Source organism: Pongo pygmaeus, chromosome 13, assembly GCF_028885625.2.
Source record: "Pongo pygmaeus isolate AG05252 chromosome 13, NHGRI_mPonPyg2-v2.0_pri, whole genome shotgun sequence".
NCBI lineage: Eukaryota > Metazoa > Chordata > Mammalia > Primates > Hominidae > Pongo > Pongo pygmaeus.
In genome coordinates this window covers 20,900,448-20,928,440 of record NC_072386.2, presented here as the reverse complement: position 1 = coordinate 20,928,440, position 27,993 = coordinate 20,900,448, and the positions used below count along the sequence as shown (strand labels likewise).

The following is a 27,993-nucleotide window of genomic DNA, read 5'->3' as shown; positions in this document are numbered from 1 at the left end:
TGGGAGCAAGGACCCCCTGGTAACATTGTGATGTCTGCCATGTTGTTTTCTAGGGAGATGGAAGGGAGTCAAGGATGTTGCCATGTGTGTGCCATCTCTGCCCTAAGCCAATATCATGAAGAAATCAACAAGAGGTGGAATAAACTGAGCAATTCATCACCATATTAAGCTGGGTATTCCTGTTTAGTAAATATCTTTCCCTAGCTGGTAAGTATCTCACCCCATACTGTATCTGAGCCACAACACTTTTAATTACCAGAGTCTCTAGGGCAGCGGTCCCCAGTCTTTTTGGCACCAGGGACTGGTTTCCTGGAAGACAATTTTTCCATGGGAAGCAGGGGTGGGGATGGTTTCAGGATGAAACTGTTCCCCCTGAGATCATCAGGCATTAAATTCTCATAAGGAGCGTTCAACCTAGGTCCCTAGCATGCACAGTTCACAATAGGATTCGTGCTTCTCTGAGAATCTGATGCCACCACTGTTCTGACAGGAGGAAGAACTTAGGCGGTAATGCTTGCTTGCCTGCCACTTATCTCCTATTATGCGGCCCAGTTCTTTTTTTTTTTTTTTTTGAGACGGAGTCTCACTCTGTCACCCAGGCTGGAATGCAGTGGCGCAATCTTGGCTTCTTGGTTCACTGTAACCTCCACCTCCCGAGTTCAAGTGATTCTCCTGCCTCAGCCTCCCGAGTAGCTGGGTGGGATTACAGGCATGGGTCTGGCTAATTTTTGTATTTTTAGTAGAGACGGGGTTTCACCATGTTGGCCAGGCTGGTCGAGAACTCCTGACCTCAGGTGATCCACCCACCTCAGCCTCCCGAAGTGCTGCGATTACAGGCATAAGCCACTGCACCCGGCCTGGCCTGCGGCCCAGTTCTTAACAAGATACTGGCCAGTATCAGTCCATGGCGCAGGGGTTGGGGACCCCCTACTCTAGAGTATACAGAGGTAAAACACACCTTACAAACCAGATATCACTGCATACACCAGATTGTTTATAGCCTCCCCAGAAAAAAGAAAATTGCTCCTGTTGCAGAATAGCCTTATGAGGCTACACTACATGGGGAAAGCAATTCTTTTCTCCCAGGAAAAGCATGTAAGGATTAAGATTATATTGGCTGAAGCCAGGAGCAGTGGCTCATGCCTGTAATCCCAGCAGTTTGGGAGGCCGAGGCAGATGGATCACCTGAGGTCAGGACTTTGAGACCAGCCTGGTCAACGTGGTGAAATCCCGTCTCTACTAAAAATACAAAAATTAGGCTGGGCGCGGTGGCTCACACCTGTAATCCCAGTACTTTGGGAGGCCGAGGCAGGCGGATCACAAGGTCAGGAGATCGAGACCATCCTGGCTAACACAGTGAAACCCCGTCTCTACTAAAAATACAAAAAATTAGCCAGGCATGGTGGCGGGCGCCTGTAGTCCCAACTACTTGGGAGGCTGAGGCAGGAGATTGGCCTGAACCCGGGAGGCGGAGCTTGCAGTGAGCCGAGATGGTGCCAGCCTGGGTGACAGAGTGAGACTCCGTCTCAAAAAAAAATACAAAAATTAACTGGGCATGGTGGCACCCGCCTGTAATCTCAGCTACTCAGGAGGCTGAGGCAGGATAATTGCTTGAACCTGGGAGGCAAAGGTTGCAGTGAGCTGAGATCGTGCCACTGCACTGCAGCCTGGGCAACAGAGTGAGACTCAGTCTCAAAAAAAGAGATTATATTGGCTGAAAATAATTCAGCAATATCCTAAACTGTATCAGCTTAAGCTTTGCAAGAGCATAACATTGAAAGATGCACTTACAAATGTACTGATTAAGATACTTATAACTGGAAGATAATCTTTTTGAAATTTTTATTTCAGGACCATTTAATCACTATTTGTAGCCCCAATTACAAATCAGTTTATCATGCCGACCAGTCAGCTTTTTAGAGCACCTGTGGTGGTGAGCCATCCCTATGTTCCTTTGCCAATCATAGAAGAAAGGTACAAATTAACATAATGACTTTGTTTTTGTGAAATATTGCCTTTTCTCAGGATTTTAAAATATATTTTTTGGCTGAGTGTGGTGGCTCATGCCTGTAATCCCAGCACTTTGGGAGGCCGAGGCAGGTGGATCACCTGAGGTCAGGAGTTTGAGACCAGCCTGGCCAACATGGTGAAACCCCATCTCTACTAAAATGCAAAAATTAGTCAGACGTGGTGGCAGGTGCCTGTAATCCTAGCTGCTCGGGAAGCTTATGCATGAGAATCGCTTGAATGCAGGAGGCAGAGGTTGCAGTGAGCTGAGATCGCACCACTGCACTCCAGCAGGGCAACAGAGCGAGACTGTGTCTCAAAAAAAAAAAATATATATATATATATATATATGAACATTATATATATATGAACATTATATATATGAACATTATATATATGAACATTATATATATATGAACATTATATGTATATTTTTTTCTTTATGGGCTATGAAAGTATCATACTGTAGCTTTGTGCAGTGGCAGTATTGTAGCCAATGAGGTTTATCCGAGGCACGATTATTGCTAATTGAAAGTATCATACTGTAAACCAGGCTGAGTGCAGTGGCTCACGCCTGCACTCCCAACACTTTTGTGATCATTTGAGTCTAGGAGTTCGAGACCAGCCTAGGCAACATGGCAAGATCCTGTCTCTACAAAAAATATTTAAAAAATTTAGCTGGGCATGGTGGTGCTTGCCTGTAGTCCCAGCTACCCAGGAAGCTGAAGGGGGAGGATCGCCTGAGTCTGGGAGGTCGAGGCCGCAGTGAGTCATGATCACATCACTGCACTCCAGCCTGGGCAACAGAGTGAGACCCCATCTCAAAAAAAAAAGTATCATATTGTAAACCAATAAATTATTTCTTATCTGGCTGCTTGGGAAATGAAGTGAGTCAGAGAATGCTCAGTCGCGCGGAAATGAAGTGAGTCAGAGAATGCTCAGTCGTCCCTGACTAATAGAAATTCAGAAAGTTTAATTGGCACAGCTATTCCAGAAGAACTGGAAATGTGTTAAAAACTAGTTTGCCTTTAACTTTGACTCTCTTATAAAATGTTGGATCAACACAATTATGCTCTAAACTTCTCATTAAGAGTTATGTGGGAAGCCGGGTGTGGTGGTTCATACCTATAATCCTAGCACTTTAGGAGGCTGAGTCGGGTGGATCGCTTGAGCCCAGGAGTTCAAGACCGGCATGGGCAATATGGTGAAACCCAATGTCTACAAAAAATACAGAAAATTAGCTGGGTATCGTGGCATGCACCTGGAGTAACTAGCTACTTGGGAGGCTGAGGTGGGAGGATCACCTGAGCCTGGGAGGCTGAGGCTGCAGTGAGCCGTGATCATGCCACTGCATCTCAGCCTGGGGGACAGAGTGAGACCCCATCTCAAAAACAAACAAAGTTATGTGGGAAGTATGTTCTTCTGGACTTTAAAGGAACTAGCTAAGATCAACAGCACTGAATATCAGTAACACGCTTCTGGGGAAATTTTATTATTTCCCAACATAAGCTAAGGAAACAGCCAAGGTACTAGTCCAGAACTCCTGGAACTGAAGAATAGCCCACAGGCCGGGCGTGGTGGCTCACACCTGTAATCCCAGCACTTTGGGAGGCCAAAGTGGGTGGATCACCTGAGGTCAGCAGTTGAAGACCAGCCTGGCCAACATGGCGAAACCCTATCTCTACTAAAAATATAAAAATTAGCTAGGTGTGGTGCTGTGTGCCTGTAATCTCAGCTACTTGGGAGGCTGGGACAGGAGAATCGCTTGAACCTGGGAGGCAGAGGTTGCAGTGAGCCGAGATTGTGCCATTGCACTCCAGCCTGGGCAACAGAGCAAGACTCCATCTCAAAAAAAAAAAAAAAAAAAAAGAATAGACTACATTTGGGGGTCAGCATGCAGCTAAGGATGAAACTGCGGTCCTACATGGACATTCCTGTGGAGCACTCAAGTGGGGTTCTTAATACCTCCATGAGTGTTCAAGACATCTCCAAATATACATAATTGACATCTATAAAGCCTAAGCATGAGGCCGGGCATGTTGGCTTATGCCTGTAATCCCAGCACTTTAGGAGGCCGAGTCAGGTGGATCACAAGGTCAGGAGTTCAAGATCCACCTGATCAATGTGGTGAAACCCGGTTTCTACTAAAAATACAAAAATTACCCGGGTGTGGTGGCACATGCCTGTAATCCCAGCTCCTTCGGGGGCTGAGGCAGGAGAATCGCTTGAACCTGGAAGTCGGAGGTTGCAGTGAGCCAAGTTCTTGCCACTGCACTCCAGCCTGGGGAACAGAGTGAGACTCCGTCTCAAAAAAAAAAAAAAAGCCTAAGCATGAACATAAGGCCTCAACCTCTCTCTCTCCTCATGTTTTTCATGCCCCTACTCTGGAATGAATATAATTCTACCTTTCAAATTATTTGTTTTTTGTCCCTACTCCTCCTCTTGCCCCTTAACATGAACACTCTCTTATGATTAGCTCCTGCCCCTGCCCCTCTGCCTACTCATTCTTTCAGAAATTGACTCACTGTCAAGCCTTCCATTATCACTTCCATGTAGGTAATTCCTGGAATACATACTCCAGCCTGGCCTTTCTTCCCAGCTTGAGGCCCATATGTTTAATTGCCTACTACATAGTTCCTCACTTCAAACTCAATATATGAAAGTTCATTTTATCCTGTTGACTTTGCTATTTCTTTTAATGGTACTAACTTGACACTTTCATTCAGACTCAAAATCATGGAGTCATATTTTAATCTTCGCTCTCTCTGACTTTAACATTCAATCTTTCAAATAATTCAAAATGTTATCTCAGTTTACATTGTTGGGTTTTCTTTCTTCTTTCTTTCTTTTTTTTTTTTTTGAGACGGAATCTCGCTCTGTCACCCAGGCTGGAGTGCAGTGGTGTGATCTTAGCTGACTGCAACCTCTGCTTCCCAGGTTCAAGCGATTCTCCTGCCTCAGCTTCCTGAGTATCTGGGATTACAGGTGCCCACCACCACACCCAGCTAATTTTTGTATTTTTAGTAGAGACGGGGTTTCACCATATTGGCCAGGCTGGTCTCGAACTCCTGACCTCAGGTGATCCGCCCATCTTGGCCTCCCAAAGTGTTGGGATTATAGGCGTGAGCCACTGCGCCCAGCCGGTTGTTGGGTTTTCTTAGAGACAGGGTCTTGCTCTCTAGCCCAGCTTGTAGTGCAGTGGTATGGTTGTGGCTCACTGCAGCCTCAAACTCCTGGGCTCAAGCGATCCTGTGACCCCAGCCTCCCAAGTAGCTGGGACTTAAAGCACATGCCACCATGCCTAGCTAATTTATCAAAACTTTTGTAAAGACAGGGTTTTGCTTTGTTGCCCAGGCTGGTCTCGAACTCCTGGCCTCAAGTGATCCTCTTGCCTCTGCCTTCCAAAGTGTTGGTATTACAGACATAAGCCACTGCACCTGGCCTTAGTTCGGATCTTATCATCTTATTTCGTTAATTCTGAGATGCTTTTTTTTTATGATTTTATATACCTAAAATCAATATTTATAATCAATGTAAATGTGAATATTTAATGTAGAGGTTTTTTTTTTTATAAAAACTATTATATCAATAGTGTTTTAGAATCAAGAAAATCGGGCGTCAAAGCCCACTATTAACCTGGGTGCAGTAGTGCATGCCTGTAATCCCAGCTACTTGGGAGGCTGAGACAGGAGAATTTCTTTCTTTTTTTTTTTTTTTGAGACGGAGTCTCGCTCTTTGACCCAGGCTGGACTGCAGTGGCGCGATCTCGGCTCACTGCAAGCCCCGCCTCCTGGGTTCACGCCGTTCTCCTGCCTCAGCCTCCCAAGTAGCTGGGACTACAGGCGCCTGCCACCACACCCGGCTAATTTTTTGTATTTTTAGTAGAGACGGGGTTTCACCGTGTTAGCCAGGATGGTCTTGATCTCCTGCTCGTGATCCGCCCGCCTCGGCCTCCCAAAGTGCTGGGATTACAGGCATGAGCCACCGTGCCCGGCCTGACAGGAGGATTTCTTGAGCCCAGGAGTTTGAGTCCAGCCTGGGCAACATTGTAAGACCCCATCTCTTAATAATAAAATAAATAAGTGGAATTAACAAAGACCTGGATTACTCTATTTCTTCTTGCCCTTCCTGCCTGCATTCCCTTGCGCCTTTCATCTATCTTGCACATTACTGCCTGATTAAATCTTCTTAAAAGACTGCTTTCATCTCGTTAATTCTTTAAGAAAAACTTCAGTGGTCCCCCATTCCCTGCTAGATAAAGTATGCCTAGCGGAACAAGTTTGTCATTTAAGGTCCTCCACAATTTAAGGGTCCTGACCTTTTGCTGATCTTACCAACATTATTCCCCTCCCGGATCCTTCTGCCCCAAACAGTTCTTTCTCTACCTTTGTATCATTCCTCAAAGTTAGAAGGCTCTTCCTTGTCTGCTGCTTACACCCAATCAGGTTTCAAATGCCATCTTTATTGTGAAACCTAATATGAACACCCTATCCCAAAATAATCTGTTCCTTCTCTGAATTCCTGGAGCACTTGTCTTAACTCATCTCAAACTTTTTGTTTCGTTTTGTTTTCAGACCGAGCCTCGCTCTGTTGCCCAGGCTGGAGTGCAGTAGCACGATCTCAGCTCACTGCAACCTCCACCTCCTGGGTTCAAGCAATTCTCCTGCCTCAGCCTCCCAAGTAGCTGGGACTACAGGTGCCTGCCATCACACCTGGCTAATTTCTGTATTTTTACTAGAGACAGGGTTTCACCATGTTGGCTAGGCTGGTCTTGAACTCCTGACCTCAGGTGATTTGCCCACCTTGGCCTCCCAAAGTGCTGGGATTACAGGCGTGAGCCACCGTGCCTGACCTCAAACTTATTATTAGTTATACTTATGATGAATTACCTGGTATCTTTGAATGTATATGTTTGTGACTGTTATATTAGACATCTGATGTATTATAAGGAACCCGAGAAAAATCAGTCATATTACTCACCTCACTATATATGACCTACGTTTTTAAAATCAGATCATAAATTCCTTGAAGTTAGCCCTGTTTGATATGCTTGTCTCCCTCATAGTTCCTTGAATCATACCTTATGTAAGAAACACAGTCAATAAACATTCAGTCAAAGGAGGATCACATCTTCTACCAAAGATTCCTAGCCATCCTTGTTCTTTTCTCTCTGTCTAGGCCAAATTGCTTCTACTCAACTGCCTGCACCGGTCATCCTCCACCATCTAGGCTCATGATCTTAGTAACACAACACTCTTGCTCAGTCTTTATAATAAGTCAAGCATAAAACAGCATGGTGAATTTAAAAACAAGGTGGGAAGTTTGGCGATCTTATGAGATAGATGTGTGGAGGCAGAAAGTAACTGGGAGATGCAGACAAGATGTGAGCAAGGTCAGTTCAGCAAGGGCCTTGCATGATGTTATACTAAGGAGGTTAGACTTTCCCTCACTATAATCAGCAGAGTTTTTAATCAGGGAAATGGCATGATCAGATTTGCTTAATTAGAACTACAGAAGATGGCTGGACGCGGTGGCTCAAGCCTGTAATCCCAGCACTTTGGGAGGCTGAGGCTGGTGGATCACGAGGTCAGGAGATCGAGACCATTCTGGCTAACACGGTGAAACCCTGTCTCTACTAAAAACACAAAAAATTATCTGGGCATGGTGGCAGGCCCCTGTAGTCCCAACTACTAGGGAGACTGAGGCAGGAGAATGGTGTGAACCCGGGAGGCGGAGCTTTCAGTAAGCCGAGATCGTGCCATTGCACTCCAGCCTGGGCGACAGAGCGAGACTCCTTCTCAAAAAAAAAAAAAAGAACTACAGAAGAGGGATTGGGAAGAGGAGGAAGGACTAGAAGAAGGGAAACCAGTTAGGAATAATATTTCAGGACCTCAACTAAAGTGGTAATAATGGAAATAGAGAATGAGAGGATTGGAATCATAAGAATGTGGAGAAGGGGCCGGGCCCAGTGGCTCACATCTGTAGTTGGGAGGCCAAGGCGGGTGGATCACCTGAGGTCAGGAGTTCAAGACCAGCCTGGCCAACGTGGTGGTGAAACCTCATCTAGTAAAAATACAAAAAAAAAAAAAAAAAGCTGTGCATGGTGGCGTGTGCCTGTAGTCCCAGCTACTCAGGAGGCTGAGGCAGGAGAATTGCTTGAGCGCAGGAGGTGGAGGTTGCAGTGAGCCAAGATTGCACCACTGCACTTAGAGAAGCAGATTTGGAGATGGGCTGGAGTAGGTGAGAAGATAATAGCTTTAATTTTGGATATGTTGAATTTGTAGCACCTACAGAACATTTCCATGAGATTGAGGATCTGGAGGAAGATATGCATTGGAGACACACATTTGTGCTAGACATTATGCACTCCATAAATTTTGTTTTGTTTTGTTTTGAGACAAGGTCTCGCTCTGTGGCTCAGGCAGAGTGCAGTGGTGTGATCTCAGCTCACTGCAACCTCCGCCTCCTGGGTTCAAGCAATTCTTCTGCCTCAGCCTCCCAAATAGCTGGGACTACAGGCACCTGCCACCACACCCGGCTAATTTTTGTATTTTTAGTAGAGATGGGGTTTCGACATGTTGGCCAGGCTGGTCTCGAACTCCTGATCTCAGATGATCCACCCACCTCAGCCTCCCAAAGTGCTGGGATTACAGGCATGCGCCACTGCGCCTGGCCACACTCCATAAACTTTACGTGTTTTGAAATACACTGCTTACTCTTAGCCCAAAGCACCCAAAGACATTTCTTACCCTACCTGTTTCACCAGATTTTTCTGCCCCTGACTCTGTTCTACTGTCGCTCTTGGCCAATTTGGAACTCTTTTTTTGTTTGTTTGTTTTTTGTTTTTTGAGACAGAGTCTCACTCTGTTGCCCAGGCTGGAGTGCAATGGTGTGCTTTTGGCTTAGGTTCAGGTGATTCTCCTGCCTCAGCCTCCCGAGTAGCTGGGATTACAGGCACCTGCCACCGCACCTGGCTAACTTTTGTAGTTTTGGTAGAGACAGCGTCTCACCATCTTGGCCAGGCTGGTCTTGAACTCCTGACCTCGTGATCCACCCACCTCGGCCCCCCAAAGTGCTGGGATTACAGGTGTGAGCCACCGCGTCCGGCCAATTTGGAACTCTTTAATGGTATTTTTCATATAGTAGCTGTCTAAATCTTAGACAACTGAATGACTGTTAGACATCACTAAATTTAATGGGGCATACAATTCTGCGGAAACCCAGGTACTTTGGTCTATGGTACTTTGTGTGTGTGTGTGTGTGTGTGTGTGTGGCAGGGTCTCACTCTATCACCCAGGCTGGAGTGCAGTGGCAGGATCATGGCTCACTGCAGCCTCAACTTCCCAAGTTCAAGCAATCCTCTCCCCTCAGCCACCTGAGTAGCTAGGACTACAGGCATGTGCCACCATGTCCGGCTAATTTTTGTAATTTTTTTAGAGCTAGGGTCTGGCAATGTTGCCCAGGCTGATCTTGAACTCCTGGCCTCAAGCAATCCTCCTGCCTCAACCTACTGAAGTGCTGGGGTTAGAGATGTGAGCCATTGTGCCAGGCTCTTACACCTTTGTTGAATATTTAGCGCTGCTTTCCTGGCCACGTACCCTCTTTTTCCAACTGTCCATGTACCTAGTCTTCTCTGCCCTCTGCCTTCTCTTCTCTTAACCCTTTCTTTTTCACACTGTTGGTCACTGCCTTATTCTTGAGACATTTTACATCCCGGGCTTGCAAGACACCTGATTTCCTGCCTACTTCCAACTTCTCTGACTCTTATACTTTCTCAAACTCCTAAATAAAAGTATTTTCTAGAATTCTGTAGTCTTCCTTATATCTCATTTTAGTATATATCCAGCATGACTTCAACCACTTGCATGGTTTCACAATCTTTTTTTCCTTTTTTCTCTTGAGACGGAGTCTCGTTCTGTTGCCCAGGCTGGAGTGCCCTGGTGCGATCTCGGCTCACTGCAAGCTCCGCCTCCCTGGTTCACACCATTCTCCTGCCTCAGCCTCCCGCGTAGCTGGGACTACAGGCGCCCGCCATCATGCCCGGCTAATTTTTTTTGTATTTTTAGTAGAGACGGGGTTTCACCGTGTTAGCTAGGATGGTCTCATCTCCTGACCTCGTGATCCGCCGGACTCGGCGTCCCAAAGTGCTGAGATTACAGGCGTGAGCCACCGCACCCGGCCGGTTTCACAATCATTTAAAATGATTCCTAGATGTGAATTTCTATCCCAATCTTCTCAGTCCAAACCCAAATATTCAACTACTTATAGGACATCTTTATTTGGATGTGTTCTACAAGCACTTCAAATCCGCTTGTCCAAAATTGAGCTTTCTTCTTCCTCATAAACCTGGGCTTTCTCTTCCGTCCTAATTCTCAGTGAATATTATTATCACCTACTAGGATCTTAGGAGGCATTCTTGAGCTCTCCACCTCCTTTCTCTCTCACATTCAGTGTGCCACAAAACCCTATCAGTTTTACATTTTAAAAGAGTATTTTCCTGGAAGAGAGAACATGATGTGATTGAAGACAATAAAATGGGCATGAGAATAGCATACAAGGGAGACCAGCCTGACAGGAGAAAGGTTTTATTGAGGAATATTGGAAAAGATAATTGAATTATTAAGTGGCAGAGTAACTTGGAAGATAACTTAAAGGCCATATAGAGTATTTCAGAGCTTGTATGGCCATAGAAACCACCAAACATTAGGCAAATGAATGAAATGATTATTTCAGGCCACATTTTTAAAGTCAGTCATACAAAAAAAATGGATGGAGAGATGAGTAGAGCAACTATTACTTTCATAACTAGAAACAACCATTTCTAAGCAGATTTTATTGATGGCACGAGGAAAAAAACTTCAAGTTCCAGCTAGAAGCTCAGAAAGTCTGACCTTGAATTTCAATTTAAGTGTGCTAATAAAAAATAAAAATAATAAATTCTCATTGAAGAAGGCAAATAGAAAGTATGCATTAATGATACAGCTAGGAGTAAACTGTGTTGGCAACAATTGCAGGAATAATATCATCTGATTGAAAAGTTTTTATAAGGCCAGGTACAGGGGCTCAACGCCTGTAATCTCAGCACTTTGAAAGGCCAAGCCAGGGGCATCACTTGAGCCCAGGAGTTCGAGATCAGCCTGGGCAGCATAGCAAGACCTTGTCTCTACAAAAAATTTTAAAGTTTGCAGGGTGTGGTAGTCTGTGTCTGTAGTCCTGGCTACTTGGGAGGCTGAGGCAGGAGGATCCCTTGAGCCCAGGACTTGAAAGCTGCAGTGAGCTATGATTATGCCACTACAATCCAGCCTGGGTGACACAGCAAGATCCTGTCTTTAAACACACACACACACACGTTTGTATAAGCCATTCCTTAACTATAGATGATCTTTAAATTGAATATATATTTTAATCAGCTAATTGAACTGCGATGATGATTTCCTAAAACATTTGGATTTCCATATGCCTCAGTGAAAAATTAGGTTTAATAAACTACACTATAGTATAGCACACTATATGTAGCATTTATTTTTATTTATTTATTTATTTATTTTTTGAGACGGAGTCTCGCTCTGTCACCCAGGCTGGAGTGCTGGAGTGCAGTGGCGCGATCTCGGCTCACTGCAAGCTCTGCCTCCCGGGTTCACGCCATTCTCCTGCCTCAGCCTCTCCGAGTAGCTGGGATTACAGGTGCCCGCCACCATGCCCGGCTAATTTTTTATATTTTTAGTAGAGATAAGGTTTCACCGTGGTCTCAATCTCCTGACCTTGTGATCCGCCCACCTCGGCCTCCCAAAGTGCTGGGATTACAAGCTTGAGCCACTGTGCCCAGCCTATATGTCGCATTTATATATTGATAAACATGATAATTTCCTTTTTATTTGACTTAGATACTAATTAACTTGTAGTAAATGCACCCACCCCAATCATGTGATCAGTCAATAGTTAAATAACTGAGGGAAAAGAAGTACAAATTAGGCAGCTCTACATGCCATGTTTCAAAAGGGAAGGAAACAAAATAGTTAAACATTGCATGTTTTGGAAATAAACTGTATATATGAAACAGATCTCAAAAAGTAAAAGGAACCCCACTTTATCTGATGAAAGTGCCAGGAATCTGGAGAAAAGAGTTCAATTTCAGCTTTCAGTTTGGAAATGCAGAAAGACCATGAATTTTAGCACAGTGACTGAGAAGCAAGTAGCAGCCACACAATGACTAAACTGAGTTAGCAGTAAAAAAGTCTTTAAAAATGATGGATTTGAGAGATTTAAAACCAAAGCTTTCCTCTTCCTCTTTGTAATTTTCCTTTCCCCCCCCCTTTTTTTTCTGACTGCAATTTCAATAATAAAGCTCTATTGAATTCCGAATTACTTACATGAGGTCCTTGAAAGCATGACTCCCTCTGCAGATAACCATAGGTTTCCATCGCGAAGCACAAGCTCTGTACCCTAGTGTGGTTTGAAATAATGAGCAGAGCAGCTGTTTTCTTGGTTTAGCTGCCACGGAGCAGTCACCAATAGGCATCTGAATTCCAGACTAAATCTTAAGCCCCACCTCTCTGAAAAGGAAGAAAAAAAATGTGGCTCTGAATTCTTCTCATATTCCTGGACAGTAGCTCTAAAGTAGGTGGTCAGTCAGCGTCTGAGTGTTACTTCCCTGTTTTGGATTTCCCATTCCATCCAATAATTTTACTTTCCACTAGAAAAAGTTTTCTTCTGAGTTTCTTAAGGTAGAAACAAAAATCTACAAAAGTCTTTTTTCACGTTGTTTTCACACGTACATAATTCTAAACTTTTTTTTTTTTTTTTGAGATGGAGTCTTGCTCTTGTCTTGCTTTTGGTGCTTAGGGACTCTCACAGCCAGATTGGTAGCAAGGGATACTGACCGATGATCTGCTTATCAAACAACTCTCCATTTCACTGGTAAATGCCCATTTGACCACAGGAACAGCCTAGCCTTATCTACCACACAACTTCACATTCTACTTAAGAGAAACTATACTAAAAGGTATCCCCCACAGGCACAGAAATTCTTAGTTCACCATTATATGTTTATAGATTTTGAAGTAAACCATGGTCTGAAGTCTATTTTATTTTATTTGAAAGAGACTGGGTCTCACTATGTTGCTCAGGCTGATCTCGAACTCCTGGGTTCAAGCAATCCTCTCACCTCGGCCTCCCAAAGTGCTGGGAGTACAGGTGTGAGCCACCATGCTAAAATAACTGATTTTTTTCTTACATTTTTCTTTATTTTTTTTTTCTTCTTGAGACAGTGTCTCGCTCCTATCGCCCAGGCTGGAGTGCAGTGGCACAATCTCAGCTCACTACAACCTTCGTCTCCAGGGTTCAAGCGATTCTCCAGCCTCAGCCTCCTGAGTAGCTGGGATTACAGGCGCGTGCCACCACGCCCAGCTAGTTTTTGTATTTTTTAGTAGAGATGGGGTTTTGCCATGTTGGCCAGGCTGGTCTTGAACTCCTGACCTCAGGTGATCTACCCGCCTTGGCCTCCCAGAGTGCTGGGATTACAGGCATGAGCCACCACTCCTGGCCCTTATATTTTTCAAATATGTTAAAGGTATACATAACCCTCAACAACATTTTTTGTTAAATCTCTGCTCTTTGCTCTTTGTTCCCATCTATTTCCTCACATCCAGTCTGCTCTTTTTTCTCTCTTAACTAAAAACTCTGTTAAAAAAAAAAAAAGTTGTCTTCTCCCCTTCCTCCATCTTTATAGAGAGGCAGGAGAGAGCACTTCTAAGTGTGCCAGGGCAGGACCCTCTTTTTTTAGGCAGATAAAGCAGTGGATCCATGGATAATATTTTTTAGAGGTGGGGTCTTGCTGTATTGTCCAGGCTAGACCTGGACTCAAGTGATCCTCCTGCCTCAGCCTCCCAAGTAGCTGGAACTAAAAGTGTGCACCACTTGGCCAGCTTTCATGGATAATTGTTATGCTTTTTCACTTCCTCTTGGTTAATCTTGACAGACACCCCCTCCTCCCAATAAAAATATCCAGGCATGGTGGCTCACACCTATAGTCCCAGCACTTTGGAAGGCCAAGGCAGGTGGATCACTTGAGGCCAGGAATTCAAGACCAGCCTGGGCAACATAGTTAGACACCCATCTCTACAGAAAGAATTTTTTTTTAATTAGCTGGTCTTGGTGGCACATGCTTATAGTCCCAGCTGCTCAGGAGGCTGAACTGGGAGGACTGCTTTGAGTCCAGGAGTTTGAGGCTGCAATGAACTGCGATCTTGCCACTGCACTGCAGCCTGGGCCACACGGCAAGACACTGTCTCAATAAATAAATAAACAAAAATATCCAGTATTTAATGTACTGTCCATAGACTGCCTATAGGACCTCACTTGAGAGCTTACAAATCAGCAATGGGGGAGAAAAAGCTGTCCAATAGAAAAAATTGGCAGAATAGCACTAGGGAACTCACAAAAAAATATATGATCAAAAGTCTGACCTTACTACTTTTTTAAAATTGTTTTTTGTTTTTATTTATTTATTTTTGTTTATTTTTTTGAGACAGAGTCTCACTCTGTCACCCAGGCTGGAGTAGAGTGGCACGATCTCAGCTCACTGCAACCTCCGCCTCCCAGGTTCAAGTGATTCTCCAGCTGCAGCCTCCCAGGTAGCTGGGATCACAGGCGTGCACCACCACCCCAGCTAATTTTCGTATTTTTAGTAGAGACAGGGTTTCGCCATGTTGGCCAGGCTGGTCTCGAACTCCTGACCTCAGGTGATCCTCCCACCTCAGCCTCCCAAAGCACTGGGATTACAGGCATGAGCCACCTTGCTCAGCCTGTTTTTTGTTTTTTTAAGACAGAGTCTTGCTCTGTCGCCCAGGCTGGAGCACAATGGCACGATCTCGGCTCAGCAACCTCCACCTCCTGGTTTCAAGTAATTCTCGTGCTTCAGCCTCCTGAGTAACCGGGATTAAAGGAGCCCACCATCACGCCCGGTTAATTTTTGTATTTTTTGTAGAGATGAGGTTTTGCCATGTTGCTCAGGCTCCTGGGCTCAAGCAATCTGCCCTCCTTGGCCTCCCAAAGGGCTGGGATTACAGGCATGAGCCACTGTGCCCAGCCTGCTCAGTGAAATATTATCCTCTTTTTATTAAATAAGATGTTCTTCATTGTGCTTTATGGGAGAGTGCTAATAATTAAAATTTTGTATTATAAATTCAATATTAGGGCTGATTTTTTTTTTTTTTGAAACGGAGGTCTTGCTCTGTTGCCCAGGCTGGAGTGCAGTGGCGCGTTATCTCAGCTCATTGCAACCTCCACCTCCTGGGTTCAAGTGATTCTCCTGCCTCAGCCTCCTGAGTAGCTGGGACTACAGGCACGTGCCACCGTGCCCAGCTAATTTTTGTATTTTTAGTAGAGATGGAGTTTCGCCATGTTGGCCAGGCTGGTCTTAAACTCCTGACCTCAAGTGATCCGCCTCCCTCAACCTCCCAAAGTGCTGGGATTACAGGCGTGAGCCACCATGCCCAGAGACATTTTTGTTTTTATTTAATTAGCTTATTTTAAAATATAAAGATGAAGTCTCACTGTGTTGCCCAGGTTGGTCTCAAACTCCTGGGCTCAAGTGATCCTCCTGCCCTGACCTCCCAAATTGCTGGGATTACAGGCGTGAGCTGCCATGCCCAGCCTGAGTTGTTATTTTTATTCTGTCCATTTGATAACCTATTTGAAAACTATACTCCTTGTGATCCAATCCCCACATTGAGTTGAGGTTAAATAAACACTGGTCTTGCTCTGAAAGTCTTAAAGAACCACGTTGATGTTTACTGTAGATTACTTTAATTGGGCTACATGGGAGTTTTATTCAGAGCATCATCCAGAAAGCTTCTAAACATCTTCACACAGTTCTCCTTGTCCCTATAGTTTCCCAGGTGTTAAAAATCTCCTTTTCTCTCCGTCTGCACAGGGTTCTCACCCCATCCTGATGCTCTTCTGAATCACCTCCTCCTTCATGCTTCTCCCAAACAGAGACTCATTCTGCAGGGATTCTGGTGAATAAAATTCTCCATCTAGCTACACATCCTTAGAACAAATGTTTAATCAGCACCTCTGCCATGAATAATCTTTCACATTTGTTTAGGCTTTTTTCTGTCTACAGAATTACTTTCATGTCCATTATTTAGAATAGGGGTCATCAAATCTTTTCTATAGAGGGCCAGATATTTTTGCAGGCCATGTCTCTGTCACAACTTCTCTGCTCTGCCCTTGTGGTACAAAAGCAGCCATACACGATGTATAAATGAATGGAGATGGCTGTGTGCCTTTGAGACTTTTTTTTACAAAAACAGATAGTGGCCTGGAATTGGCCACTGAGCTATAGTCTGTCTACTCCTGACTTAGAACAACTCAGTGAAGTAGAAGTTACGTGTCCTATTTTATAGACCCGGAAAGGAATTGAGGCTCAGAGAAATTAAGTGGTTTGCCTAAAGTCACACAAACAAGTTACAAGTGGCTGACCCAGATCTCAAACATGGGTCAAAAAATGTGACTGCAAAGTCACTGCTATTTTAACCACACCATACCGTCTGTCACTCATTCAGATAGCTTGTGTCAAGAGTGACAAGCTTCTTAACCTACGTGCCACATGTTTGAGGAAGAGTTAGGTAAATTTTGATGCATCCACAAATCGCTATGCAGTTAGTCAACATAATATTTACAATGTGAAATCATGGAGAAATATGAAATGATGTGAATCAAAAGGCTAAGCACAAGATTGCATATAGAGTTGTGCTTGTGTAAAGGAAAAAAAACATAAAGGACTTAAGGGAAGTATCTTAGAATATTAACAGTTGTTGCCTTCTTGTAGATGCGAGACTGATTTTTCTGTGTGCTTATTTCTACTTTTTGTATTTTACACTTTTTTTTGTTTTGTTTTTTTGAGACAGAGTCTCGCTCTGTTGCCAGGCTGGAGTGCAGTGGCGTGATCTTGGCTTACTGTAACCTCTGCTCCCAGGTTCAAGTGATTCTCCTGCCTCAGCCTCCTGAGTAGCTGGGACTACAGGTACGCACCACCATGCCCAGTTAATTTTTGTATTTTTAGTAGAGTCAGGGTTTCACCATGTTAGCCAGGATGGTCTCGATCTCCTGACCTCGTGATCCGCCCACCTTGGCCTCCCAAAGTGCTGGGATTACAGGCGTGAGCCACCACAAGCCCAGCCTTGCACACTTTTTTACAGTGTACATTATTACTTTGTGAGCCAGTAAATAATAAAACTTTGAAAGTGAATGCATCTTGAGGATGCTTACAATTTATTTTTTTTTCCAGGATAAGATGGTTGGATTGGTCACTGGCTGGAACAGGAGAAATACATTTCACTTCAGATAAAGCAGAGAATACAGTTTTTAGCCAGGCAAAACCCTGATCTGTTTAAGACTAAGTTTCACAGAATGACAGAGGAAGTTGTGACAAGCCTTGGTCTCTGGGTGGGCCTCATTTTTAGCCATGTTGCATGGTCCACCGCAAGTGAACTACTTTAGAGTCCCCTCTTTCCTGAGAGAGCAAAAGAGGAGAGAAGTCTCCTTTGGAGAAGCAAAGACTCCTTCTCCAACTCGCAGCTTTTTTACCCCTGTGTTCTGCAATGATGGTAATATGAACAAACGTTAAATGTGTAGATACTGCGAGTATTATCCACAAGAACATCTAAAAATCATTTGCAATCCATCTTTTCTAGAAGAGGTTAATGCCATTTATGAGGGTTGTAACATGGATAATTTTCTCATCACTGGGTTTCAGGCTGCAGATGTAGGGGTCAGATGGGCTAGTAATGAGCAGAATGCCTAGGCAATACGCTGATCTAATATCTGCCTCTTGGTCTTTCCTATTTGTCGAGCACACACGAGGACAAGGACAAGGCCTGCCTGGTTGAACTGGAAAGGTACAACAGGCTACTTTTAGATCAGAATGGCACTTACGTAAACAGCAAAAGGAAGAGTGGCTCAAGGTGCCAGCTCCTATGGTCTTTGTCCCACTTACCAAAAGGACAACACCAAAATAAAAGGGGTCAGATAACTGCAAGGCAAGCCATGGGATGCCCTCTTGAGAAGCTCATTCTTAGCTGCAGCTAAGGGCTTTAGTATTCTGCAGCTCTATTCTGAGGGGGCCACAGCATAAAGCCCTAATCTCATCAGAACCTGGAAGGCATAAGAAATCGTCTCAGCCTTCCAGGGAAGTAGGAACATGAATGGGAGATGGCATACATGCCACCATCCTCTCATGTTAAGGTATCTTTAAATAGAAATACACAGAAAACAAGGTTACATATTGGTTGGTTGACAAAAATGACCAGAGGCTTGTAGGAACCTAACCCTGTATTTCCCTTAAGAGCAATAATTCAGTATTCACTTATTCAGCATTCACAGCAACTTTATAGAACATAACTACCATGAAGAATGAGAACTGGCAATATTATTATGAATACAGGAATGTAGTTTGGGCTTCACGCAGAGCCCGAAAAGGGCTCCAAGACTCTCCCTCCCTCCTCCGAGGTCCCCAGACCACACTTTGATAACTATTTCTGGTAGACTATAAACTGCGGCCGACTAGGGGGTCAGCCATAGCTATTTTGTTCCTCTTCACATTTCCAGAGTCTTGCATAGTGCCAGGCATATATTGTGAGTTAAGTTAAAATGGGCTGGGGGTAAGATTTTTATGAGAAAGTTAAACCTGAGAGAGGAGAGACAGAATGGTCTCTTTGGTGCTAAAGGTCAGTTCAGCTTTGATGTTGTTGTTTTTGTTTTTTTGTTTTTTTTTGAGACGGAGTCTCACTTTGTTGCCCAGGCTGGATGGAGTGCAGTGGTGCAATCTCGGCTCACTGCAAGCTCCGCCTCCTGGGTTCATGCCATTCTCCTGCCTCAGCCTCCCGAGTAGTTGGGACTATAGGCGCTTGCCACGCCCGGCTAATTTTTTGTATTTTTAGTAGAGATGGGGTTTCACCATGTTGATCAGGATGGTCTCGATCTCCTGACCTCGTGATCTGCCCCCCTCGGCCTCCCAAAGTGCTGGGATTACAGGCATGAGCCACTGCGCCCGGCTGTTTTTTTTTTTTTTTTTCTTAATGACAGGGCTCACTCTGTTGCCCAGGCTGGAGTGCAGTGGCACAATCTCGGCTCACTGCAACCTCTGCCTTCAGGGCTCAAGCGAACCTCCCGCCTCAGCCTCCTGAGTAGCTGGGAGTCCAGGCATGAGTCACCACACCCAGCTAATTTGTTGTATTTTTTTAGAGATGGGGTCTCACCATGTTGCTCAGGCTGGTCTCAAACTCCTGGGCTCAAGCAGTCCACCTGCCTTGACCTCCCGAAGTGCTAGGATTACAGGCATCCACCATTGCACCCAGCACAACATATATACCTTATTTATTTATTTTTTTTTTTGAGACAGAGTTTCACTGTGTCACCCAGGCTGGAGTACAGTGGCGCGATGTCGGCTCACTGCAACCTCTGTCTCATCAGTTCAAGCGATTCTCCTGCCCCAGCCTCCTGAATAGCTGGGATTACAGGGCTCCGCTACCACGCCCGGCTAATTTTTGTATTTTTAGTAGAGATGGGGTTTCTCCATGTTGGCCAGGCTGGTCTCGAACTGTTGACCTCAGGTGACCCACCCTCCTCAGCCTCCCAAAGTGCTGGGATTACAGGCGTGAGCCACCGTGCCCGCTGGAATTTTAAAATACTTTATTACAGCTCCATAGCTCATGGGTTAGAGCACTGGTCTTGTAAAATACTTTATTACTGAAAAATGCTAATGATCACCTGAGCCTTCAGTGAGTCATCTTTTTGCTGGTGGAGGGTCTTGCCTCAGTGTTGTGGCTGGTGACTGATCAGGGTGGTGGCTGCTGAAGATCGGGATGCCTGGGGCAATTTCCTGAAATAAAACAATGATGAAGTTTGCTACATCAATTGACTCTTTCACCAAACATTTCTCTGTAGCATGAGATACTATTTGATAGCATTTACCCACAGTAGAACTTCCTTCAATACTGGAATCAATCCTATCAAACCATGCCACTGCTTTATGAACTGCGTTATGTAATATTCTAAATCCTCTGTTGTCATTTCAACCACGTCCACAGCGTCTTCATCAGGAGTAGAATCCACATCAAGAAAAGACGTTCTTGGCTCATTCAGAAGAAACAACACCTCCTTCATTCCAGTGTGATGGTGAGATGGCAGCAATTCAGTCACATCTTCAGGCTCCACTTCTAACTGTACTTCTCTTGTTGTTTCTACCACATCTGCAGTTACTTCCTCCACAGAAGTCTTGAGCCCCCTAAAGTCAACTACGAGCATTGGAATCAACTTCTCCCAAATCCTGTTAATGTGGATATTTTGACCTTCTCCCATGAATCATGAATGTTCTTAATGGCATCTAGAATGATTAATTCTTTCCAAAGTCTTTCAGTTTACTTTGCCCAGATCCATTAGAGGAATCACGATCAATGGCAGCTATGCCCCAACAAAATGTATTTCTTTCTTTCTTTTTTTTTTTTTTTTTTGAGATGGAGTCTTGCTCTGTCACCAGGCTGGAGTACAGTAGCGCAATCTTGGCTCACTGCAACCTCTGCCTGCCAGGTTCAAGCGATTCTCCTGCCTCAGCCTCCCAAGTATCTGGGACTACAGGCGTGCGCCACCATGCCCAACTAATTTTTGTATTTTTAGTAGAGACAGTGTTTCACCATGTTAGCCAGGATGGTCTCGATCTCTTGACCTCATGATCCGCCCGCCTCAGCCTCCCAAAGTGCTGGGATTGCAGGCGTGAGCCCCCGTGCCCAGCCAACGTATTTCTTAAGTAATAGGACTTGAAAGTCAAAATTACTCTTTGATCCATGGGCTATGGACTGGATGTTGTGTTAGCAGGCATGAAAACAACATTCATCTCCTTGCACATCTTCATCAGAGCCCTTGGGTGACCAGGTGAACTGTCAATGAGTGGTAATTTTTTGAAAGGAATCTTTTTTTTTTTTTTCTGAGCAGTAAATCTCAATTTGGGCTTAAAATATTCAGTAAACCATGCTAATTACCGGATATGCTGTCATCCAGGCTTTGCTATTCCATTTATAGAGTACAAGAAGAGTAGCTTTAGCATAATTTTTTTTTTTTTTTTTTTTTTGAGACAGAGTCTCGCTGTGTTGCCCAGGCTGGAGTGCAGTGGTGTGATCCCAGCTTACAGCAACATCCGCCTCCCGGGTGCCTCCTGGGTTCAAGTGATACTCCTGTCTCAGCCTCCTGAGTAGCTGGGATCACAGGCATGCACCACCACGTCTGGCTAATTTTTGTATTTTTAGTAGAGATGGGGTTTTGCCATGTTGGCCAGGCTGGTCTCAAACTCTTGACCTCAGGTGATCCACCCCCCTAGGCCTCCCAAAATGCTGGGATTACAGGCGTGAGCCACCACACCTGGCCAGCTTTAGCATAACTCTTAAAGGTCCTAGAATTTTCAGAATGGCAAATGAGCCCTGACTTCAACTTAAAGCCACCAGCTGCATTAGCTCCTAGTAAGAGAGCCAGCCTGTTCTTTAAAGTTTGAAGCCAGGCATTGACTTCTCCTCTCTAGCTATGAGGGTCCTACATGGCCTCTTCATCCAAGAGAAAGCTGTTTGTTTTATCTACATTGAAAATCTGTTGTTTAGCACAGCCGCCTTCGTCAGTGATCTTAGCCAGATTTTCTGGATAACTTGCTGCAGCTTCTACATCAGCACTTGCTGCTTCACCTTGCACTTTTATATTATAGAGCTGGCTTCTTTCCTTCAATCTGATGAACCAGCCTCTGTTAGCTTCCAAGTTTTCTTCTATAGATAACCTCACCTCTCTCAGCCTCCACAGAATTGAAGAGTTATGGCCTTGGTCTGGATTAGGCTTTGGCTAAAGGGAATGTTGTGGCTGGTTTGATCTTCTATCCAGACTACTCAAACTTTCCCCATATCAGCAATAAGGATGTTTTGCTTTCTTATCATTTGTATGTTCACTGGAGTGACACTTTCAACATCCTTCAACAACTTTTCCCTTGCATTCACAACTTGACTAACTGGCACAAGAGGCATAGCTTTTGGCCGATCTCAGCTTTCGACATGCCTTCCTCACTAAGCTTAATCATTTGTAGCTTTTGATTTAAAGTGAGAGACGTGCGACTCTTCCTTTCACTTGAACACTTAGAGGCTATTGTAGGATTATTAATTGGCTTAACTTCAATGTTATTGTGTCTCAGGGAATAGGGAGGCCCACGGAAGTGGGGAGAGAGATGGGGAAATACCCGGTTGGTCAGTTGAGCAATCGGAACATGCACACTTTTTGATTAAGTTTGCTGTCTTATATGGGTGTGATTTGCGGCACCTCAAAACAATTAGAATAGTAACATCAAAGGTCACTGATCATGCCTGTAAACCCAGCACTTTGGGAGGCTGAGGCTGGAGGATCACTTGAGTCCAGGAGCTCAAGACCAGCCTGGGCAACATAATGAGACCCTGTCTCTACAAAAAAATAAAAAAACTGGTGGCATGCGTCTGTAGTCCCAGCTACTCAAGGGGCTGAGGTGGGAGGATTGTTTGAGCCCAGGAGGTTGAGGCTACAGTGGTCGCACCACAGCACTCCAGCCTGGGCAACAGAGCGAGACCCTGTCTCGAAATAATAATCACAGTCATAATTATAATAATGAAAAAGTTTGAAATGCTGTAAGAATGATGAAAATGTGACACAGAGACGTGAGGTGAGCACATGCTGTTGGAAAAACGGCACTGATAGCCTTGCTCCAGGCAGGGTTGCCACAAACCTTCCATTTGTAAAACGTGCAGTATCTGCAAGGTGTGATAAAGCAAAGCACAATAGAATGAGTTGTGCTTGGACTCACAGAGCATAACACGGGGATAAATACGCACAAATCTATACTGATGAAACATCTTGATTATTGAAGTGGATTTTACTGTATGATTTTTTTAAGATGCAAGATATGGAATCAGACCTATCCTCACATTTTCTAGTACTGGGTTAACATTTATGTAAACTTTTAGCTACTCTAGATTAGAAAATGTAACATCATTGTTCCTTATCTTTTCTTATACAAATAAGACTAGGCCTTAGGTCTGTGGCTTTAATGAAATAATAATTTGTCATTATTTATGTCAAATTCAGCCCCCGCTTTACTTTCTTTTCTTTTCTTTTCTTTTTTTTTTGAGACAGAGTCTCACTCTGTTGCCCAGGCTGGAGTGCAGTAGCGCAATCTTGGCTCACTGCAACCTCCGCCTCCTGGGTTCAAGCAATTCTCCTGCCTCAGCCTCCTGAGCAGCTGGGACTACAGGGGCGCACCACTATGCCTGGCTAATTTTTGTGTTTTTAGTAGAGATGGGGTTTCACCATGTTGGCCAGGCTGATCTCAAACTCCTGACCTCAAGTGATCGACCCACCTCGGCCCCCCAAAGTGCTGGGATTACAGACATGAGCCACCACGCCCAGCCCCTTGCTTTACTTTCATTTGGCATATGGTTTTTTCCACAGTGACGACCAACAAATGAAACTGTGTACCTTTGAAAGAGACTCTGCAGTTACATTTCAGCTCTAATATCCCACACACAGGTATCCTTGCATCCTGTGAGGGGGAGGAGGTGCAGGCACTAAGCAGATTCCTGGAAATCAGTGGCCAGAGGCCATGTTTTCAGAGAGGTGAGACGATGGGAAATTACTGAGCAGACAGTGAACTTCTGGAGGGCAGGAACTTCTAGGGGCCCCCAGCACTTCAAGTGCCCGACTCCTAGTAGATGCACAATAAATGCTTGTGACTTGAGAGACAGTGGCAGCAGGTGGGCCCAGGGCTGAGGTGAGGGATGAAGGCCTCCTAAACCTGAGAGAGAGAATAAAGATGACATATTTGGAGCCTGGGGTCTGCAGAGTGAAGCACACAGGACTGTGGTGCGGAGCAGGGAGGAGATGCCAGCTAGCGGTGGGGACACAGAGCTGAGCTACTGTGGCAGAGCAGAACTTGGGCAGGAGGTGGGAGGAGACCAGCAGGAAGGGGTCCCTGAGGAAGACTGCCTCTGGCCTCCCTCCTAGTATGTGTGCAAGTGCGTGGTGTGGACCCACCGCCCTGCAGAGAAGTCAGGTAGACAAGCTTCTTGCCATTTCCCAGTCGTATTAGCTTCCTGTGGCTCCCATAGCCAATTGCCACAAACTGGCGTCTTAAAACAGTAGACATTCATTCTCTCACAGTTCTGGAGGCCAGAAGTCCAAAATCAAGGTGTTGGCAGGCCACGCTCCCTCTGGAGGCTCTTGGGGAGGATTCTTCTTTGCCTCTTCCAGTTTCTGGTGGCTGGAGGCATTCCTTGGCTTCCTTGGTTTGTGGCCACATTACCCCAATCTCTTCTCCACCTTCACGCAGCCTTCGTCTCTTTGATATGTCTCTCCTTTCTTTCTCTCTCTCTCTCTTTTTATAAAATAGAGATGGGGGTCTTGCTATGTTGCCCAGGCTGGCCTTGAACTCCTAGCCTCCAGCGATCCAGCGTGAGCCACCATGGCAGCCTGTGTGTCTTTTTTTTTTTTTTTTTGAGATGAAATTTCACTCTTGTCACCCAAGCTGGAGTGCAGAGGCCCGATCTCAGCTCACTGCAACCTCCGCCTCCCAGGCTCGAGCAATTCTCCTGCCTCAGCCTCCTGAGTAGCTGGGATTACAGGCTCCCATCACCACACCCAGCTAATTTTTGTATTTTTTTAGTAGAGACGGGGTTTCACCATGTTGGCTAGGCTGGTCTCAAACTCCTGACCTCAGGTGATCCACCCGCCTCGGCCTCCCAAAGTGCTGGGATTACAGGCATGAACCACCACACCCAGCCCTGTGTGTTTTTTATAAGGACACTTGTCATTAAATTGAGGGCTTTCTTGGAGAATCCAGGATAATCTCCTCATTTCAAGATGCTTTCTAACATCTTCAAAGACTCTTTTTTCAGATAACATAACACAGGTTCCAGGGATTTCTGTGATGGTTAATTTTTTATGTCAAATTACCTGGGCCATGATACCCAGATATTTGGTCAAACATTGTTCTGGATATTTCTGTGAGGGTGTTTTGGGGTGAGATTTGCCTTTAGATTGATGGACTTTGAGTAAAGTGAATTGCCCTCCATAATGTGAGTGAGCTCTATCTAATCAGTTGAAGGCCTGAATCAAACAAAAGGCTGACCTCCCCCAAGCAAAAGGGAATTCTGCCAGCAGATGGCTTTGGACCTCATCTGCAATATTGGCTTTTCCTGGGTCTCCAGCCTAACTGCCTTTGGACTTGAACCGCAGCTCCTTCCTGGGTCTCCCCCATCAGATTTTGACTTCATCGAGCTCCCACAATTGTGTGACCCAATTCCTTAAACTAAGTTTATAGATTCTGTTTCTATAGAAAACCCTGACTAATATAGGGGGTTTTTCTATTGAGGCCTTCAACTGATTAGATAAAGCCCACCCACCATTCAACCCACTCTACAGATATTTAACCTAGAGAGATGCTTTTCTGACCTGAATGTGTGTATGTTCTTGTTCAAGTGCAGATTCTGATTCAGTAAGCCTGGAATTCTCCATTTCTAACAAGCTCCCAGGGGATGTTGGTGCTGCTGGTTAGAGCGATCAACTCATCCCGGGACTACCCCAGTTTTAGCACTGAAAGTCCCTTGTCCCAGAAAATCTCGGAGCTCCAGACAAATCGGGATGGTTGGTCACCCTACTGCTGGTCTATAAACCATACTTTGAGTAACAAGGAGTTACATATCTCTACAGTAAGGGAAAGTCATAAAAATTTGGCCCTTCCTCAAATATGAGGATAAGTGTAAAAGTATATACCCAATGGATAAATCGATTGGTCCCACCATAAAGTGTCATGGATGGTGGTACATTTACTCCCCGGGGTTCTCCCCTTTCCAGTGCTTTTATTCCTTTGAATTTTCTATCAGAACAGGATAAAAGCTTCAATCAGGGTTATTTCTTATCAAATTCCCCCACAGTAGCTCAGCAGAAGTTCTCGCCACTGACTTTATAAAGACAGGGAAACTCCTAGGTAAACTCCCTCGTCCTTCCTCTCCCAAGCTGAACAATGCTGTATACACTGACCGCTCTCTTCTACTCGGCTGGCAGACAGTGAAAGGAGCAAGCTTTGAAGTCAGCAGAGCTTAGTTTGAATTCCGCCTCTGCCATTTACAGTTGATTGATCTTGGACAAGTTAACTTCTCTAAGGTTGATAGTACTTCTGGAGGAATAAATTTCAGAGGGCTGGGAGCAGGTGAAGGAGATACCTAGGCAAAGTGCACATCCACCATCTGACACTTAGTGGGTTTCATTCCTCTCTGCCAGCCAGGCAGAAGGTGATGTAGGCCCTTGTGGGTGATGCAGGCAGTGGGGGAGACAGTGCACCTTGGGCTCAATGCTGTACCAAGCACTGCTTGTAATATTATTTTACTTATTTCTTCCTTCCTTCTTTCTTTCCTTCTTTCTCTCTTTCTTTCTTTTCTTTCTCTTTCTTTTTTCTTTCTCCCCCTTTCTCTTTCTTTCTTTCTCTTCCTTCTTTTTCTCTCTTTCTCGCTCCCTCTCTCTTTTTTCTCTTTCTCCTTTCTTCTTCTTTCTCTCTCTCTTTCTTCTCTTTATTTTCCCCTCTCTTTATCTCCGTCTCTCTTTCTTTTTTCTCTTTATTTCTCCCCCCTTTCTTTATCTCCCTCTCTCTCTTTCTCTCTTTCTTTCTCTCCTTTCTTTCTCTCTTTTTTCTCTCTCTTTCTCTCTCCCTCTCTCTTTCTTTCTTTTCTTTTTTCTTTCTTTCTTCTTTCTTTTTCCTTTCGAGACAGGGTCTTACTCTATCACCCAGGCTAGAGTGCAGCAGTGTGAGCCTGGCTCACTGCAGCCTTAACCTCCCAGGTTCTATTTATGTCTTTCTTGAAATCAACTTTAAGTCAATTCATTTTTTTAAACTTAGCCTTTTCTAACCAATATTATTTGTGAAATCATGGGTTTAACATGCCAATCATATATTTGTTTTCCAATGCACGGGAAATACATTTAGTCATTCATTCAAGAGATATTTAGGGCTGGGTGCAGTGGCTCGCACCTGTAATCCCAGCACTTCGGGAGGCTGAGGCAGGTGGATCACCTGAGGTCAGGAGTTCAAGGCCAGCCTGGCCAACAGGGTTTAGTAGAAACCCTGTCTCTACTAAAAATACAAAAATTAGCCGGGCATGGTTTCAGGTGCCTGTAATCCCAGCTACTCAGGAGGCTGAGGCAGGAGAATCGTTTGAACCCGGGAGGTGGAGGTTGGAGTGAGCTGAGATCACGTCACTGCACTCTAGCCTGGGTGACAGAAAGATATTCCGTCTCAAAAATATATAACTAATATACATTATAATGAATACATTCAAGTAGTCGTGCATTCAGCAGCTATGGAGGGTGCCTTTTTATGTTAGAACAGCCTGGCACAGTTCTAAGCTCTTGAGCACTTGTGCTGATCCCAGACCCCAGTTGCTCCCATGACTGAGAAGAGCGATGACTTAGGAAGTTCTGTGGTGTATTTACCAAGGACCCAAGTCAGGGTGCACTCAATCCCAGGCCTGGCGCTGGAAGCTTTCTTCTACTCTTCATTTGCCTCCATGCAGTGGTCAGAAGTCATGGAGGGATCTATGTTAGGGCCTGGCTTCTTGTATTCGCTTTCTCATCTCATTCTCCCTTATAGGTGACTGCAGGAAAAATGGACTAAAGCCTGCTCTGTGGGTTTGGCTAGCGTGTATGTGTGTGTGTGTGTGTGTGTGTGTGTGTGTGTATTCTCTTTCTTTCTCTTCCTTCATGTCCTCTTTCCAGGCACCCCCATGAGTAAATTGGCTCAGGGCAAGCCAGCCATGCTCACACTTTTTATTTTCCCTACAGGCCTTCATCCTTCTCCTAACATTGCTTTGGTCTCCAGGCCCATGCACTGCTAAGATCCCAAGATTCAGACTGGGGGATAGGAGTTGAGGAGATGCCACC

The 27,993-nt window shown here is 44.8% G+C and overlaps 1 protein-coding gene, 1 long non-coding RNA gene and 1 other non-coding gene across 3 annotated transcripts in view; 2 read left to right on the top strand and 1 right to left on the bottom strand.

Moving 5' to 3' along the window:
• GNE (glucosamine (UDP-N-acetyl)-2-epimerase/N-acetylmannosamine kinase) overlaps positions 1-12,522 on the bottom strand; it is a 60,866-nt gene extending 48,344 nt beyond the window's left edge. Inside the window, exon 1 of the mRNA XM_063650166.1 lies at positions 12,378-12,522. Within this exon, the coding sequence (XP_063506236.1) occupies positions 12,378-12,428 (51 nt within the window). The 5' untranslated portion in view covers positions 12,429-12,522. The remainder of the gene's footprint in view (positions 1-12,377) is intronic.
• On the top strand, positions 58-20,857 carry LOC134737948 (uncharacterized). The gene is made up of 2 exons (XR_010123409.1): positions 58-207; positions 20,100-20,857. It is a non-coding gene; the product is annotated as an uncharacterized LOC134737948 (long non-coding RNA).
• On the top strand, positions 2,475-2,613 carry LOC129044842 (U4 spliceosomal RNA). Its single transcript, XR_008504818.1, has one exon. It is a non-coding gene; the product is annotated as a U4 spliceosomal RNA (small nuclear RNA).
• Positions 20,858-27,993: the final 7,136 nt, after the last annotated feature.